Below are 19,356 nucleotides of genomic sequence, written 5' to 3'. Positions count from 1 at the left end.
ACGATCACACCTCCAAGTTTGCAAAATGAGCTACCAAAGAACATCAGCAGAAGAGGGGTAAATTCAGTCCCCAGGAAACCACTGATGGGTGATGACTTTTTTTAAATTAGCATTTGGAAAGTAGGAGGGTAAGACAAAAAGCATCTGCAATAATTAAATTAAAACATTACTGTGGATACGTTTTCATTTAGGGGGGTGCGGCGGCGCAGCCGGTTTGGCCGGGTCCCGCTCTCCGGTGGGTCTGGGGTTCGAGTCCCGCTTGGGGTGCCTTGCGACAGACTGGCGTCCCGTCCTGGGTGCGTCCCCTCCCCCTCCGGCCTTGCGCCCCGTGTTGCCGGGTTAGGCACCGGCTCGCCGCAACCCTGCTTGGGACAAGCGGTTTCCAACAGAGTGTGTGTGTGTTTTGACTTATGCTTGTAGCTTTGTGGACAACCTGAGGACCTCACAGGAACAGAAACATTAACTGGAGTCCAAAGCATCTGTAGCTTGTAGGCTCCACTCTAAGTAAAGTACCTGGGAGACTTCCTCAGTAGCTGGATAACTGACAGCGACTCCTGCAGCGCAATAAAGAGGAAGAATAAGTGAATGCTTAGCAAAAGGTCAGTCTAAAGGCTTCTGCTGTGCTCTCCAACATCTGCTTTCACAAGAGCAATTTCACTGTCGGTCGCAAACTGAGGTCAGAAACACAAAATGGAGGTTTTATAGAGAGTTTCAGGAGACAGCGAGTCCATTTCATGACTTGGTGGGGGGGGTCAAATCAGAAGGGATGGGACACAATGTAGCAGCAGTGGCATGGGTACTAGAGAGGGCATAGATTCTCACGCGTCGTAGGGAATTTGACTAATCTGTGTTCATTATAATGTGAGAGAGAGAGATGGCAGGGACCAGCATGGGCTCATGGCTTATTTACAGGGTCACCCTGCTGAAGTCAGCAAGGAAAACAAAGGAAGCAGGAGAGAAAAAGAGGGATCGGGGAAGGAGGAAAGCAGAAAGAAGGCAGAGAGAGACCATGAAAAAGCAAGGGAGAGAAGAAAAGAGGGAGGCCCTGAAAGTCAGACACAAGAGGGAGAGAGGAAAGGAATAAAGGCACGGCTGGTAGCGTAGCGGTTAGAGCTGCAGTGTTCGGACCCAAAGGTTGCAGGTTTGAATCCCACGTCTTGTTGTAGGACCCTTCAGCAAGGTACTTACCCTAAATTGCTCCAGTAAAAATTACCCAGCAGCAATAAATGGGTAAATAATTGTTAGTAGAAGAACAGTGTAAGTTGCTTTGGAGAAAAGCATCAGTTAAATGAATAAATGTAAAGAAGAAGAAAAGAGAAAGGAAAAAAAAGAGAGCAGGCAAGTGCTAAAAAGCAGAGAGGAGAGAGGTGGACCGACTGCAGTTTGCTGATTCTGCGCTCAGGATTATTGGCTTATTTAGCACACAGTTTTACTAGCAGCTACTGAGGACTGATTTATGTAACAGCCAGATCAGGAGTCCCCCCCTGTTGCAACACAGTCCTGCCCCACGTTATCATTCAGAAAAATTATGCTCACTTGCCACTTTCGAGAAGGATGGACAAAGTCACAATTACTATTCAACCTGATTGCGATTGATGTTCAGCAAATCTCACCATCATCAAATTCTGTGCTTAAAGGGGATCGCAAATTTGACCAGACAGGCAAGACCATTAATGAATACTTTGATTTACTGTATGTATTAACTTATATTGGGACAACTGGCATGCCACAGGAAAAGCTGTCTTCACCTGGGCTTTGTTTGGTCACCAGGTCTAAGAACCGGAGCCTTCGCATGGATTCCTGTCCATAATGAGAATGTTTTCGTCCAAGAGGGCGAGCAGTAAAGGACTGTAGCTCAGATCACAATATGCATCACCTTCAGATTGTGAGTGAGTTGCACAAAGAAAAAACATAACTGGCACAGTGTCCAATAGCAAATAGGAAAAGACAAAAGCCGAATTAAAAACTAGGCAAAAAGAATAATTTCATTTGTAGAATTCAGTGTCCGCAGCAGGTGTGGAGCGTTCCCTTCCATGAGCGGGGCTGGAAGCTGCTACCATGGATCTCCCAGGAACCGAGCTCAGAAATCACGTGAATGTCAATCTGCAAACGAATGCAAAGTGCCACTCTGAAGAGCTCTAACAAGCTAGGGGTTTCAGAGCCTTCCAAAGGGGTCCCTCCTCCTCTGCAGGACATTTCTGACAGACAGAAGAACTTAACACGAGACCCAAACAACTGGGGGGGGAAAAAAAAAAAAAAAAAAAAAAAAAAAAAAAAAAAAAAAAAAAAAAGATGTGTGACAGTGGAACTTCAGTCAAGTTCTCTAAGAAGCATGGCAACTCTGCCAAAGCACAGGTCATTACCGTGTTCTCCTGCGCCCAGAAATCCCGCGGTGTGATGGACACTGATTGACACAAATCACGCCAATCTGCATCAGCCCTCCGCTCTAGCGCCGCTGCTGAGAAGTCACAATCTGCTTCATTTCTGCCCTGCTTCACGCTCTGCTTGGCCCAACTAAGACATTGATTACAATGTCTAATGAGATGAAAAGGACTACAGGGCCTTGGAGGGACATTATGTGGTATGTGGGTGGAGAATGGGTCAGACGGAAGTAGCGACAGGGTCCCGGGTGAAAAAGGAAGGCATTGGTGTGGAGTTGGTGTTTATCCCGACTCCAGGATACAAACCAGGCATGAAAAACACCCCCCGTTCAGCCTGCACTAAACGTTTGCCCAAAGGCCTGTCAAAAGGGATCCTTCATGCACTTTGCTCCACACGGACAAGCCCCGTGTCTCCTCCCTGCGTAGAATAAGGAGACACCTCCGCACGTCTCAGCGCATCGGCTAACCATCCTTGACAGGGCTTTGGGGGGACAGGGAGGGCACGCGCTCAGTGGCCCCCCGTGTATGACAGAGGTGGACGGAGAGAAAAGTTTACCTGTGAGCATGCTTGGGTTTCTCTGTACATGTAATGTGTGGCAGGCAAGTCCTACTGTAAGATTCACATTTAGTCACAATGTGAATGATGTTCACACACACACACTGGATGAAACCACTTGTCCCGAGCGGGGTCGCAACAAACCGGAGCCTCACCCAGCAACACAGGAAGCAAGGCTGGAGGGGAGATACCCCGGACAGGACACCAGTCCATCACAAGACACCCCAAGCGGGACTCAAACCCCAGGCCCGCCAGAGCGAGGGACCCGGCCAAACCCGCCGCACCAACGCGCCCCCTGAATGATGTTCAGGAAGCACTTAAATCTTGTAAAAAGTGTCTGAATTACACCTGCATTACTACAGTCAGCTGGCTTGTGTTTTCCTGACTTAAACACAGCTCATAAGTCAGGCTGAAGTTTTTGACAAGTTATTATAGCCAGAAGTGTAACTAATAATATTAAGGCAAAGCTTGGGATTCAATCACTCCGACACACCTAAAAATTGCAATTTACAGACCTGTTCACGATGGCTGACTTGTGCCTTGTCTGGGAGCCTTTTTTCAAACTCCAAAGGAAAACCGACATCAACTCAGGCTTTTGTAAGCTAGCTCCTGAGTTATGATGAGTATGATACACAGGGCTCCTGGAATACATCTTTAAAAGACAGTAATTACATTAGATAGACCTATCACTGGTTTGAACTAGGTATGAAGTGCTGACATGCCGGTATAATTGCATTCTACAGACTACAAACCAAAAACGGCACAAAAAAAAGGAGCGAAATGCATTGACGCTACAAGAATGACACGCAACAACCCCAGCAGATCAATGCAAAAAATGCATTGCTGGGGTGGATCAACATTTCAGTGTGGGGAGGCAAGAAACAGATTAGCCTACCCGTTTGCGCAGGTTGCAGGTGAGGATGAGGTTGCGGGAGAAGGAGTTGGCAAAGGCAGTATAGAACTCCAACACCTTGAGCAGCGCATCCCTGTGGATGATGTGCAGATCGCAGTAGGTAAGCGCCCGCACGTTGGCACAAGCATGAGCCAGGGTGGTCTCCTTCCAGAACACATCCCCAAACACATCCCCCTTGCCTGGGGAAGAGGGCGAGACATGGGGGAGGAAGAGGCTCATCAACTAATGAGATCTAGGCTAAAATGTTATCACCATCAGTGCCCTGAGAGCAGACATTAATGACAGCTTCTCAGTCTACACATTTAATTTCCCAGTGCGAAAAAGACAAGGCATGCAACTTCACATTTTCTGCAGCTAGGTTTGCAAATGCTTTATGGCCGACGTGGGTAATAAAACTGTCCTGAATAACACCGCAGCAGGAGAAAGACAGCCCTGTTTCTGGTGCCCGCGGCTTGCTGGGGCTCATTCAAAGTTGTGGATGTTTCAGATGTCTGTAGTCTACAAATCACCTGCATGACTGCAACCTGAGCCAGGGTCCAGCACCCCCCTGGGCTGGTGCTATCGACAGCAGAAATGAGTCCTCTGGTTTTAGTGGTAGACGTGCTGGCATCTACACAACCATCTCAGACAAAGCCAAGATCGGCGACTGACGTCTCTCTGATGGGTGGAAGTTCAACATGTTCTGTAACATTTTTGAGGTGCAGAGGCGCTTATTCTCCACCAGTTGACACGACTGCAACTCTGCCACTCAAGTCAAGAATTAAGAATGCGAGTAACTCAGTAGGGTGGTGTCAGATCTAGAAGCTTGAAAAATGCCTCGCTACCACCCCTGGCGAAGAGCTAACGAAACTCCAAGAAAGCAGGTAAGGGTGGCTTTCACAGCCAGCTGCATTGGCATTCAATTCAGAACCTCTGCCTAAACAGCACAGCTCAAGTGGAACGTGACTGGGCAAGAGCATCAGCATGCCTATGGGGGCAAGGACTTTACAAAACTGGTTATTATGAATTACAGACAGATATAACACACGTAACACCTGACTGTTAGCATGTTACTTAAATGTGCTTTTAATAAAAACTAAATGGCAGAGCAACACAAAAATACTTAACAGCTACAGAAGCTGAAGTGTTGCAGCCATTGACAAGGATACCTTGAGGCACACAATAGGATCTTTCCTGGATGGCTACTGTACATCTCCCATGAATTCACAAGCCCCCCCTCCGTTCCTCCCTCCCCCAGAACGTAACATGGGCAACATCAACAAGCCAAAGGCCATCCTTATGCCCGATGGCCTTTTAATGCAAGACAAATGACAGTTGCTGACCCTGAATGGCCCGTCTCCCCCCACTGGTCAACATGTCCTAATCCATTAGCAGGCCACCCATAGTGAGCCAGACCCCTCGCTGGTAGCCATTAGCACTGTTGATCAATGTACCATTCTGTCTGCCTCCCATGCGGTTGCTAACATGGCCGCGATTACGTCACTGTTGGCAGAGCTGCGTGTAATAAATTACAACTACAACGCTTCATAAATACCCCAGAGCCCCATGTCTAACAAAGAGACTCTCCATGCCCTTCACTCTCTTTCTGTCACTTTCCCTGCCTTGTGGGAGAACTGTTCCCAAAAACAGCAGCAGGTTTAGGGACATGTCTTAGCAGACAGAAGCACTGGATATATGAGAATCTAATGAAGGAATAATGAAAGTCATAGTTGGCTAAGAGCACAACCCCCTGTCCATAAAACCTACCAAGGACACTGGGACCCATGACAACTGCAACTATAGCAACAATCAACACCTTACTTTTGATCCAGCATGCCACTTACCTAGGATGGCAATGACCTCGTCGTCCTGGATGACCTCTAGGGACCCTGACACCACAAAGCACAGCGTGTCCACACTCTCGCCAGCATGGAAGATGAGGTCACCTGGAGCGCAGTGAATGGTCTGGAACTCCACAGCAAGGGATCGGAGGCAGCCATCACTAGCCAGCCGGAAGGCTGGGTGTTCGTTGAACACCTTGCGGTTCAAGTGGACGCAGATGTCAGCCCGCATGTCCTTGGGGCAGATTGAGAGCACCTGGAGAGGTGTGGGGAAGAGTTAGCCCGGTGTTGGGATGGTAAAGAAACATGGCACAACTCTCCCTCCCAACAAATGCCTGCCTGGGAGCATGTACACTACAGGAAAAAACAGAAAATCAGCAAACTGAAATTTTAACATCATCTACTGCAATCAAATCTACTGTAGCATTGGCATCTAGTGTTGGGATGGGGTTCATGAAGGGGGAACACCCAATGTAGCACATTTGCAGTTGATATCCCTTACCAATTCACACTTCAATACAAATAAGCAACAAACCACTAATTTGCACAAGTTTACTGTTCCTTCAGCTCTCTGAAGAGGGGTTGGTTGGTTTCACAGGTAGCCTTCTATGCTGCTTCAAACAAAGATACTCAAAATGATCCAAGGATGCCAAATCTGGCAGAGCCCTGTACACAAATCTCATTAGGTATGCTGCAATCATGGAGGGCCTCATGTTGCGAACACACTCGCGCTCAAGCCTGTTTTTCCCTATGTGAAATCCTACAGGCCTCCGGAAGACCAGCCTTCTGTGAAACAATGAATCGGACCATACCGTCAAATACCAACTGCTTTTATGGGTAATGCATTGAGGACAGGCTTTACAGTGGATATGAGATCTCCACACGTATGCCATTGCACATAAGCATGCTGCATAAATACAAATGCACACACTTGGACACTGAAAAAGACAAAATTTTCTCTATTTTAATTTAAAAAATGTTGCATGAAAGTTGTCAAACACCTTGACCTGTTTCTCCAGTGATGCCCACCTTCTCGGTGTCAATGCCCTTGGTCATGGACCAGGTGGAGACGATGTAGTCCATAACCCTCTCGCTCAGGCCTTTGGGTACCTGGTAGAGCTTGAGAAAGTCACGCACGTTGTTGAGCATCTCGTGGTAGCGGTTGGTGTTGGCATACATCTGCTGGAATATGGTGGTCACGTTGCCAAAGATGGTTGCATATAGGAGAGCTGGAATGAAAACACATAAGAATACCGATAACCTCTCGCTACAACTCTTAGAGGCATTCCGGTGCGCACATCAAAATCAGAGATGTTTTAAGTGTTACAATTGCAAAAGCAATGCTCAATGTCATTGCATGGGTCAGGTAGAGACAAAAGGGCACTACTAACTTTGCAAGAAGTCATTCCATCAACAGCTGAAAAGCCGTGGCTACAAGCGCCTCCTTTAGTCAGGAAAAGAGATACTAATTCCTCCTCTGTGCTGTTTACTGACAGGCTGCCTGACACTGCTCCCCCATGAAACATTACCATGGAAACCTGACCCAAAATAGTTCTCAAAATAATTCAGTCCACTTCCAACCAAACAGAGGAAAAAAGAAAACTAACAATTTAAGAGTAACTCCCAGAGGCTGCACTGAAATGCCTTAGCCATACAGTTGAGTCATATAGCTGGTTTAAAATCTAATCATCTGCTAAAAGACTGCTGGGAGAAAAACATTCCTCCACAGCAATGCAATATGTTTCAAAGCAGTGCTACAAATCATAAACAGTAAGTTTCCGTTAATTGAAAACACGCAATACACATAATACATACATCATATACAATTATAATTGGTTTTTTTTTTTTTCAAAGATAAAAATCTCTTATCCTGTGCAAAAAGGAAAAAATTGGAGAACAAAAAAAATCTAAAAAAGTAAGAAATCAGTACCGTGAAAACTTCCGCTGAAAGAGTGCATGGAAATATCAACTAGACATGGAAGCGGATACTGTTTAATAGAGACAATAAACCCAAGAACAGTGGGCGTATTAAGACTCTGCTGCTTTTAAAGATCATTAATTGACAGAATGTGCAAGGACAACATAGTCCCCATGATGAGCACACTAGCCTTCTGTGGCCATCCCTCCTTGGGTCCTCCGAGCAACAAGTTTGCGGTCTCAACCTAGGCCGCCATCCACTCACTACTGTCCAGTCAGAAGTTTCACTGCAGTCCAACCCTACACCAGACCCTACCTTCCGAACCCTGTATCGTCGTCCCCTACAGTTCAGACATCGGCATTACCGTGACTTGGATACGTCCTTGCCCTGCCTTTCATAAACTGATCAATTCAAAAGGATAGCTGCATGCTGGTTACCTTTGTACTGAAGGACAATCATTTTCATCTTTCCACTCTACAACTGAAGAATTCATTTTCCATCAGGTCAATTTAAAAGGCAATTTTACGCTATTTATAGGTCAAAATGGGTAAACGAAAAGCGGTGGATGTGGAATTAATGAGGTTCAAAACATCAGCATGTGAAATCAGTTTAACACGGTATTCTAAAGAAACAGCCTGACACCCATCAGCCAAACGGAGCGTGTGTCACAAGGAGTGCATGCTCTCTGCCCTGTTACACAAAGGTCAGCTGACAATAGCAAAGCTAAAGCAGAAACAGGGAGCAAGTTAAAAGCTCATACAATGGCACACTCATTCCCACTAGGATGCTAGAAATCACAGCCTTACTGCGACGGGGCTGAAACATCACCTCTCATTTTTGGAAACACCCGCTTCGTCCTTATGCAATCTCATCGGCCAGCGCGCCCCCGGGCCGTGGCGTCCACCCCTCCCACGCAACCCAAGTGCTGAATCACATAGTCAATGGTGAAAGGATGCAGAGAAACTATCCATCAAGTCCCATTGCTGCTCAATTCAATTACCGGCCCTGTCATCCTCGCTGGGAATTTGCCGATTTGAAAGTTCACAGGAATTGCAAGAGAGGAATTGAAAAGGGAGCGGCAATTCATCGCTTTTCATACACAGGGATTGGGTCGATATAGAAGAAGATCGCAGACGAATGAGTCAGGCAGATTGAAAAGGGCGATTACAATAACTGTAATAATTATGAAAATAATGAAAAGCTCGCTACAAAACTATACCCGTGTAATTACGCGGAGCTAAATATTGAGCTCGCATTAAATATTTACCAGCAGAGCTTCATTTAATGATGCTCTTCTGGCAACCCGTGTCTCTCTTCATAGGGAGGCAAAGGACTCTGGAATATCAATGAGAAGTGGTGGGGAGGAGAGATGATGAAACCATGGAAGAAATTGCAGAGCCAAACTCCAACTACCTATCCCGTGGCCAGGTCTCGACTATGAACCGCAAGACACCTTTGACATACGTGACCTTTTGCGAACCACGAACATACAAGCGGATCACGAGCCTCCACAGCGTTATCTCTTGTCCAAATGTGGACTATAGACATCAGGGAGGTTTTACCCTTGTCAAACAGGACTTTAGTGAGCTGGTCTTAAAGGTTTTGAGATGAACTACACCATAGCTGCAGCTGGTCATTGTAAATGAGCAGAGTTACGTCCCTGGGACACAATAAAGTACAAGAAAATAAAAAACACAGTACATGTCCACATAGTTGCCGGAATGTTCCAGGCAGGCTGGAGTGAGCAGTTAATAAGAACTGACATCAGCGCTCCACCAACACAAAACTTATTTGTATGGTCTTGATTACTTTTTCTAAAAATATAAAGCTCTTTTTCCAGTCTGATCACAAGTTCAGGAGATTGAACTTAATCAAATTTGGACATTCCGGTTACTACGGTATCAGGTGATAGATTTCTGCTTCAGAAAAATCTATAAAACTGGAACTGACTGAAAATTAGTTGGCTTTGTTATGAAACATAACTTGTGGAATGGAGAAAAAAAAAAGACACTGGTTACAAGCGAAGGCCAAATTTTGGACTATGCCATTTCCAACATGACTGTACGCATAGTAAAAGTAACTTGTCAAATCAAGAAATTTATCATTATTTTTTCTAAGCCATATATTTACTGAACGATGCTTTTCATGCAGTTCAGAAATAACAATACAACGGTCAGATCTGCTATAATGCGACAGTTGCGCTACTATGAAACATTGCAGTATGGTAATTTTAGCAATAAAACTCAATGAGAGAATGGGGTTGGGGAGAATACATAAAATGTAATAATCATCACCTACAAAAAAAAAAACTCCTAGTACACCAAAAATTTAATTAGAAGATAATAAAAAAAAAAAAAAACTTCGACAAACAAAGGCTACAGCACATGAACATAATCAAAGAACATGAAATCTGACACGATTCACATTTTCAGTGCTTTCAAAGCACTATGTAATATCCACCTTCTGTTCCAGTTGCAGCCTTTTCTTTTACAATCTCCACCAACCCCTGGACGACGAGAGTGCTTCTTTATAATCTTATCTCTTTGTGTGTGTGTGTGTGTGTGTGTGTGTGTGTGTGTGTGTGTGTAACACATTCACTCACTTTCAGTCACTGATGGCCCAAGTCTGGGTCCTGGTGGTCAGGCTAGTTGGCATACACCTCGAACCCTGAACCCAGCCAGTTGCTGGGCACCCAAGGGAAACTGAGAGAGGAAACCAGACTGACCTTGATTCGAACCCATGCTCAAATAACCCAGGTGCTGTAATGCAACAGAGCCACTATAACACAATAAATGCAAATAATGTGTGCTGGGAGTTGAATTTAAATCACACTCACATATTTGTGTTAAGTAAAAACACACACACACATTTTCTGAACCGCTTGTCCCATATGGGGTCGCGGGGAACCGGAGCCTAACCCGGCAACTCAGGGCGTAAGGCCGGAGGGGGAGGGGACACACCCAGGACAGGACGCCAGTCCGTCGCAAGGCACCCCAAGCGGGACTCGAACCCCAGACCCACCAGAGAGCAGGACCCGGTCCGCGCAACCGCGCCCCCCCGTGTTAAGTAAACAGTGTTCCTCTATTCTTTACATTATAATCCAAGGAACTGCATGATTAAAACACACATTTGTGAATGGATTAGTGAATTAATACACTGGAATGGACTGGGTGCCCCGCCCAGGTTGCACCCTGCCTCACATCCTACACTTCTAGCATAGGCTCCTAATTACTACCACCCTGCACTGAACAAACAGTGATTGATATGAACAGATGGATGGATGGATGGATGGATAGCTGACCAGTTGTGCAGTGAAAAGAGCAGCCATTCATCATCCCCTTAAAGCATCCCATTCCATTTTGGCTCGGCTGTAACGTGTCCCGTCTTCGTTATGCAAATTCCTACCCCACCATTTGGGCCTAAAATACCTGCAATTCAAAGAATTCTGCAATTCTATGCTGACGCCTTTGTCCAAGGCAACTTGCAGGGATCGCTTTGTACAGGGCAAAAAAAAAAAAAAAAAAAAAAAAAAGAGCCATAAATTACAATCACCTAACACCTGAGTCATTAAACCTAAGAGCATAAAATATAAGGGCGAACAAGCAATGCCTGCACACAATATTGCTGATACTAAATGTAATATCGGCTTGTAATAAGTGCAAAATTTCAAGGTTATTGATCTTCATTTATCAAAGGTCATAAATAATACGTTCGCTCATCGCTCCAGCACATTTGGATTGCGGCAGTTACTCCCCACTGTCAAACAGACAGTGGGCCGCATGTGCAAGCTGCTGCATTGTCTGCGAAACACTCGAGCTCTCAGCCGCTCCTCAGATTAGGTACGGCGCTTTGTGTACGACCGCTAACCCCCATCCCGCTTCGCTCTCGCGTGCGAAAAGAATCTCCTTATCTAGAAGAAACATTTGCTCACGAGCAGGAGAAGAACAAAGGTTTGGGGAAGGGCCAGCGAGGGGCGGGGGGACAGTAGGACAGGCCTTGAGCCTTGGACGGAAAGCACGGGACAGTCATCGAAAGAAGTCCGCCAAATCAAATCCCACCGAAGAGAAGCAAAACAGCACTCGTATAACGAATCAAAGCACTGCCATTCTGCCGGCGTTTTGGTCTCTTTCGTCACGGGGACAGCAGGGAAACTCAGCTGTAAAGAGCTGGAGAGACAGCACACACACACACACACACACACACACACACACACAAAACAGGCATGAATCCCACTGCAAGGAGCTGCCCTGTACCCCAACGCCCTTAGTCATCTGTGGCAGGGAAACAAATACACACCCTGAGAATTAGATTCACCAAAGTTAACTTATGCAAATCTGAGTTTGACTCAGCAATCGAGCGTTTGTATGAAAGAAAAAAAAGAAAAAAAAAAAAAAAACTTGTGCCTTTTCTTCTGAAACTCCCTTTTCTAGTCATACGGCAGCTTCCGTACAGGTAGCGCCTTCAACGGAACAAATCCACCCTTTCTAATTTCGACCAGCATCCCCGGCTTTAAACGCGGCACCGCGAGGGTCATTCCGCTGGTGGCACCCCGCAGGTGCGGATGCACAGGAAGGGCTCATTAGTTGGGCGCAGGCCTGGGGAGCTCGCGAAGAAGCAGCTGCTTCAAGCTAATTAGCTAACGGCTAAGCGGAGCCGAACAGGCCGTTCGGAATAAATTGCCGACGTGCGAAAGCGAGGCGTGACTCATCAGCCGCCTTGGCCCTCGGACCAGCATTTTAGTTTGTGACAAAAACGGTTTCGTCTGATACCCAATCAGACACTTCTCCCCTTAGATGTTTTTCAAAGCTTCGCGGCCGCATCTCGGACAAGGTTGGCTCCGTGCGGCGCTCGCGTGGCGGCGAGGCGAGGCAGCAGCCGGTCCCTCTACGGGTGGGAGGAGGCCGACTCCTCGCGGAGACGGAAAGAAACTTTAACGTGCTCCCCGTTTGCTCCAGATCGAGCGCGGCAAGGGGAAGTCTGCTAACACACGTGCGCACACACAGCCCGCACATGCAGAGTACACATAAATGCATACCCAGGCGGTAATGTCATTAAAGTGCCTTGCGTGTGCACCTGCCACCTACACTAGAACCACTCCACACTATACTGAAGGCTAACACTACGAAAGGTGGCATGGTGGCACAGCAAGTAGCGCTGCTGTCTCAGTGCCTGGGTGGTGCGAGAGCATGTGGGTTCCATCCTCGCTCAGTCTGTGTGGAGTTTGTATTTTCTCTCTGTCTGCATGGGTTTCCTCCGGGTGCTCTGGTTTCCTCCCACACTCCAAAGACATGCTGTTCAGGTTCCCCCATAGTGTACGAGTGACACAGAGAGAGTGTGTTTCCCTCATGTATGGATGAGTGACCCAGTGTAAATAGCGTATCTAGCAGTGTAAGTCACTGTGGTGAATAAGGTGTGTGGGCTGGTAACACTACATAGTATCCATTCATTATAAGTCAGTTTGGAGAAAAGTGTTAGTGCTAAGTGAATGAATGTAAATTTAAATGAAAAAGTAAATTAAGATCCAAAGGGCAGACACTGGTCAGTCAAAAACAAATCATGTTCATGTCATTGGGCTGTTTTTATTTTTCTAAACATCTGAATAGCAAGACAAGACTTCAGTAATGGGTAGTATAGACAGTTATACACACTATATAACACCTATCAAACCAACAGGCATCATGCCATCATAACTACATCCCTATCAAATTTCCCAGCATCCCCATCACTCTACAATAGTGTCATGTCTTTAAACATCCAAATAAAATCAACCTCTTGCCTCCTATTTACATTTCTGTATTTGTTGCTTTTCTCCGAAACAGCTTACACTGTTCAGCTGCTTAGAGTGATTTACTCATTCAAACAGCTGAGTAATTTTTACTGGAGCCATTCAGGGTAATTTACCTTGCTCAAGGGTACTACAGCAGGACGTGGAATATGGACCTTGGTTCTTTGAGTGCAAGGCAGCAGCACTAACAACTGCACTACCCATCCTTTCGATTATGGCAATTTAAAGTTTTATAATGTCAAACAATTTAGAGACAATGGACAGCAATTGTAACTGTTTTAGTTGCTTTAGATCACTAATGTGCTCATTATGTCCATCCCTGTCAAAACTAATACCAGTCCAGGAGTAAAGTGGCAGAAGTGTATCCTACAGCCAATTTGAACCGAACCAACATGATAGACACAGAGAAAGTGGGGAAAAACACAGGGACAGGATGACTATAAGAAGGATAGGAGGGCAATGTTTCGGTGGTGGTTGGGACAGCTCCAAAGTCACTCCGAGGTTTTGAGACGAGAAGTCCCGGGCCTTGCCAGAGTCTGCAATTGGACAGCAATTTCCTCATGTCCACCCAGTGCTAAATGGTAATGACAAGCTTGCCACTTATTGTCTTGCTGTTCTTTTCCAAGGAAAAGAAATGAATTTGCTTCACTGTGGCAGATGCAAAAAGATATAAAAAGCAACACAAAAATGTTTTGAAGGTCTCACTCTGGGATACTTTCAGGTAGCAAACAGATCCAGAAATGGAGCTGATAGTGATCAGCCACAACATTAAAGCCACCTGCCTAATATTGCGTAGGTCCCCCCTCGTGCCACCAAAACAGCTCTGACCCATCGAGGCAGGGAGTCCACAAGACCTCTGAAGGTGTCCTGTGGCATCTGGCACCAAGACGTTAGCAGCAGATCCTTTAAACCCCATAAATTGAGAGGTGGGGCCTCCATGGATCGGACTTGTTATTCTAGCACATCCCACAGATGCTTGATCAGATTGCGATCTGCGGAATCTGGAGGCCAAGTCAACACCTCGAACTCTTTGCCATGTTCCTCAAACCGTTCCTGAACAATTTTTTGCGGTGTGGCAGGGCACATTGTCCTGCTTTGAAAGAGGCCACCGCCATCAGGGAATACCGTTGCCACGAAGGGGTGTACGTGGTCTGCAACAATCTTTAGGTAGGGGGTACGTGTCAAAGTAACGTCCACAGGAATGGCAGAACCCAAGGTTTCCCAGCAGAACATCAGCCAGAGCGTTACACTGCCTTCACCGGCTTGCCTTCTTCCCATAGTGCATCCTACTGCCATCTCTTCCCCAGGTAAACGACGCACACGGACCCGGCCCTCCACACGATCTAAAAGAAAACGTGATTCATCAGACCAGACCACCTTCTTCCGTTGCCCCGCGGTCCAGTTCTGACGCTCAGGTGCCCCCTGTAGGTGCTTTTGACGGTGGACAGGGGTCAGAACGGGCACTCTGACCGGTCTGCGGCTACGCGGCCCCATATGCAGCAAGCTGCGATGCACTGTGCGTTCTAACACCTCTCTATCATGGCCAGCATTAAGGTTTTCAGGATTTTTGTGCTACAGTAGCTCTTCCGTGGGATCGGACCAGGCGGGCTAGCCTTCGCTCCCCACGCGCATCAGCGAACCTCGGGTGCCCATGGCCCTGTCATCGGTTCACCGGTTGTACTTCCTTGGACCACATTTGGTAGGTACTAACCATTGCATACCGAGAACACCCCACAAGACCCGCCGTTTTGGACATGCTCTGACCCAGTTGTCTAGCCGTCGCAATTTGACCCTTGTCGCAGTCGCTCGGATCCTTATGCTTGCCTATTTTTACTACTTCCAACACATAAAATTGAAGAACTGATTGTTCACTTGCTGCCTAATATATCCCACCCATTGACAGGTGCCACTGTAATGAGATAATCAATGTTATTCACTTCACCTGTCAGTGGTTTTAATGTTGTATCTGATTGGTGTATATCTGCGATATAGACCACAGGGATTCTGCCTGTGTATGTATCTGACATGAACCTCACTTGCTCAAAGTGCCTTAAACAACCTTCATAAAGTGGATACTGCTGTAAAACTGGGGAAAAAAAATAATGTTATGTATTGCATGAAAGGCAACCACTGAGTTGTAGAACCTCATTGAAACTGAATTCCCAGCTGCAGTTTCACATGTTGTACTTCACATTATTGCCTGTTCAGATACAGTATGAAGTTGCTGTGGACCCAAAAGCGTGGACCACAGTCTTGCAAAGCAGCAATGTAAAGCGTTATAATTATACAGGACCGGGATGAAGTGGGTTTTGAAATGATTTCTTAGCGATTCCCTGGGGATTTGTTCCGCCAACAGAAAGGAGGAGCGTGCCCCGGTTCTGCTGTCAAAAGTGGCCTAAACAACAGAGAGGTCACTTAACAAGGCCAGCTCCAAGGACGGTCCTTGCGTCTTCTACGGCCTACACGTGAACACTGGAGAAGAGAGGAGGCCACTTTAATTCCACGTTCCACAAAAAAATTCAAACGATGCCTTGGCCTCTGTTCACCTGTCTCCAGCTTAAACAAGTGAACAGTGCATCCTGAACATTTTTACCTGCTGTTATTGATAATCTGGCAATACTGCCATTTATAATACACCTCTTTCTCACATAATAGGGTTAATTTGTTCCATGAAATCCCCATTAGATAAATTACTATCATTTCTTAAGGGGGGTGGGGGGCGAATGGTTCCTGGATGAAATGTGGCTTTTAAATGAAAAGTAGTATTTATACTTTAATAAAGTCAGCAGTAAGGGATAGCAAGGATCCAGGTTTGAATCATACACCTGCTCTAGTACAGTACCTTTGAGCAAGATACTTACTGAAATTGTCCCAGTAAAAATTACCCAGATGTCTAAATGAGTGTACAATTAAATCGCTTTGGAGAAAAATGACAGTATAATTAATAGTATTGAATGTACCAATTCAGTTGTGATTTATACGGCATTCGCCTATTGGTTGTAACCAAGAAGTGTGTCATTTTTGTTAATGAACAAGTGAAATTGTTTTGATAAGCTGCTTGAAGGAATATTTGCCTCTACCGTGTATATATTAAAAGAGAGTTCAACCACTATTCAGATTCTACAGCTACGCTGGTGATTGTTTCCACGGTAACATAGAGATTAATGCACTACACTTATCCAAAAAGTAGCAATATTGACACCACAGAGGAACAAAAGTGGTATCTTTGTCCGCAACAAATGCGTAATAGAAGTGACAATGTAGCTGAACAAAATAAAATACCTGTTGTGGAAATAAAATGACCTCATAATGGACAAAAATGCTACTGTATTGAATAACAAACCCATTGTATGAAAAATGGTTATATATTTTCATAAGCCATTATAGCGGTTTTTTGTTGCACAGACCCTGTAATAGCAGGGCTTAGTGTATAGTCTGGTGGTACAGCGAGTAGCACTGCTGTCTCACAGCACCTGGGTGGTGCGAGGGGACGTGGTTTCGATCCCTGCTCAGTCTGTGTGGGTTTCTTCCAGGTGCTCTGGTTTCCTCTCACAGTCCAAAGACATGCTGTTCAGGTTCCCCTATAGTGTGCGAGTGTCACAGAGAGAGAGAGTGTTCCACTGCTGCACGGATGAGTGACCCATTTTAAGTAGTCTATCTAGCAGTGCAAGTCACCTTGGTGAATAAGGTGTGGGGGCTGATAACACTACAGAGAGTTCAGTGGAAGTTACTTTGGAGAAAAACATCTGCTAAATAAATGTATTTGACTAATGTAAATATTGCCAATTCTAGCACGATAAGAGGATATCCTGCTTCCCAAGAGCTTCTTGATAGCTCTCCTGTGTGCTAAGGGCATGCAGGGATAGTCCAGGGATGAGAATCTCCTCCCTGAGAAGGGACAGCTTGAACACAAGTAAGATAACATAGAGCTCATTTGTGTAGCTGAGTCATTCCTGTCCAGCTCTTGCTCCTCTCTAGCAGCTGTGAGGCAGAGATGGAAATTACAGGTACATCGTTCTGGGGGAGACTGCTAATGACGGTGAACGGCCTCCTGCTGGCTGAGGAGACAAGACACCTTCAATGGGGTGAGAAGAAAGAAGCTTTGCCAAGTGACACCAAGGGCCTGAAGGTCGGAGAGACTCTACACAGATCCGCCACAGTATGGTCATCGTACTGCTTGGTCACAGCAAGGCCAAATCACAGCTCGTTCACAGCACAGCCTGCTCAAGTCAATGCCGATTAAACAATAAAGTCATAATACAGCTCAGTCACAGCAAAGAGTGGCTGGAGCACAGTTCGAAGACACAAGGACACAAACACACCAGAAGGCATGGACATGGATAACACATGGAACACAAAGGACACACACACACACACACACCGACACATGCGCGCGCACACACACATTCAACGAAGCAGACAGCAAGTCGCACGCAAATCCCTTTCACGTTTACTTTCGTTTCAATTAAACTTTAATCCTCACTGATGAGCAGAAGTGCTCCTCTGGAAGGCTGCCAGGGGAACAAAGAGCACTGCACTGAAATGAGGGGGTCTACAGCATCCCCACACTGAACCACAAACACACAGAGAACAGCACAACAGGACTGCTATGCCTTCAATATTATTATTCGCCCTCTCTCCTTCTATCCATGAATGATAAGCAGGGATAAGAGCATTTTGGAGACATAAACAAAGGTGTGTTCAAATGGCACTGCTCCAAAGGCCTTTTCCAAGAAAAAGTCCACTCAACCCGAGCCAACAGCCCTGAGGGACACTCCTTAATTAGGCTTAAGTAATTGTCAGGCTTAGGTAATTCAGTGATAATTGTTCATCTATTGAGGTCTATTGCTCTGTATCCAGTTAGAACTAATCAAGTATCAATTGTCCAGTCTTTTGCTCAGAAATCCATTAAAATAAAAAGGTTTTAAAAGGCCACATAATAGTTTCATTTCAGTAATGCTATCCAAAACGCTCCGCTTTATGTGTGTCTAATGTTACGCAATCATCATTCTGTGTAGGAAGGACTGTGGTTTAGAAGAACGTATCAGGTCCATTTAATGTTGTTTCAGGGTCAGTGCTTTAAAGGGCAGAGGAATTGAGGGGTCCTTCGGAACTGCAGAGCTCATATGGCTCGACTCATTAGAGCATGTGTGTCCCACCCCTTCTGGCGCCTTCATCCCAAAACCCTAATCAAACCATGACAAACACTTAGCCTTTCAGTTCTCCAAGCCTCCAACTTCACAGCTGATGTTGACTTATCTGTGCACTTCCACATTTGCAGCTTGTATCGGCTATACCTCTGGCCAAACCTGCCTGCCATTCATCTTGAACCCTACCTACTGCAAGCAGGTGTGAGTGGAAGAAGAAATAAGGACACTCACAGCCCACCATCATCATGGCCACTGAGAAGATCTTCTCGCCGTCGGTAGTGGGTGCGATGTTGCCGAAGCCGATTGTAGTAAGGCTGGTCATGGTGAAGTACAGAGAGGTGATGTAGAGCGAGTCTTTGCTGGGCCCGCCCTCCCACTGTCCGGAGCCACTGGCATTGTAGCGGTACGGTGAGCCAATGCTAGTGGCCAGCTGGTAGAGCCAGCTGTCTGTCTTGATGGTGTTGGTGAGCTCATCGATGACCTCATAGTCACCAATACTGTACCAGATACAGGCCAGCCAGTGAGCCACCAGGCCGAAGACGCAGACCAGCAGCACCAGTACGGCGGCACCATACTCCAGGTAGTGGTCCAGCTTGCGGGCCACGCGGCCCAGCCGCAACAGCCGGACCACTTTCAGGGAACTGAAGAGGCTGCTGATACCCTGCGGGGGAGGGGAGGAACAGGGTGAACACAAGCCAGCTGCACGTACAAGGCAACACATAAACACGCATCATGGATATCTGAATGCATCTCATATTGCCCACAGTCCACACCTCCTCCATCTTTTCACATTACACCTGAAAATTCAGTTTACACTCTATGCCAATTCAATG

At 46.2% G+C, this 19,356-nt stretch overlaps 1 protein-coding gene across 2 annotated transcripts in view; it reads right to left on the bottom strand.

Annotated features, from left to right (window-relative positions):
* The window catches only part of kcnh5b (potassium voltage-gated channel, subfamily H (eag-related), member 5b), a 59,809-nt gene that overhangs the window by 16,596 nt on the left and 23,857 nt on the right, over positions 1-19,356 (bottom strand). For both annotated transcript variants that reach the window (XM_029258520.1, XM_029258521.1), the window contains 4 exons: positions 18,755-19,184; positions 6,700-6,899; positions 5,674-5,926; positions 3,833-4,029 (listed from right to left, as the gene is read on the bottom strand). In XM_029258520.1, the coding sequence (XP_029114353.1) occupies positions 3,833-4,029; positions 5,674-5,926; positions 6,700-6,899; positions 18,755-19,184 (1,080 nt within the window). The remainder of the gene's footprint in view (positions 1-3,832; positions 4,030-5,673; positions 5,927-6,699; positions 6,900-18,754; positions 19,185-19,356) is intronic.

The sequence above is a fragment of the Scleropages formosus genome, chromosome 15 (assembly GCF_900964775.1).
Source record: "Scleropages formosus chromosome 15, fSclFor1.1, whole genome shotgun sequence".
Lineage (NCBI taxonomy): Eukaryota > Metazoa > Chordata > Actinopteri > Osteoglossiformes > Osteoglossidae > Scleropages > Scleropages formosus.
Note: the sequence above shows the minus strand (reverse complement) of the source record. Positions and strands in the feature narration are given on the sequence as shown.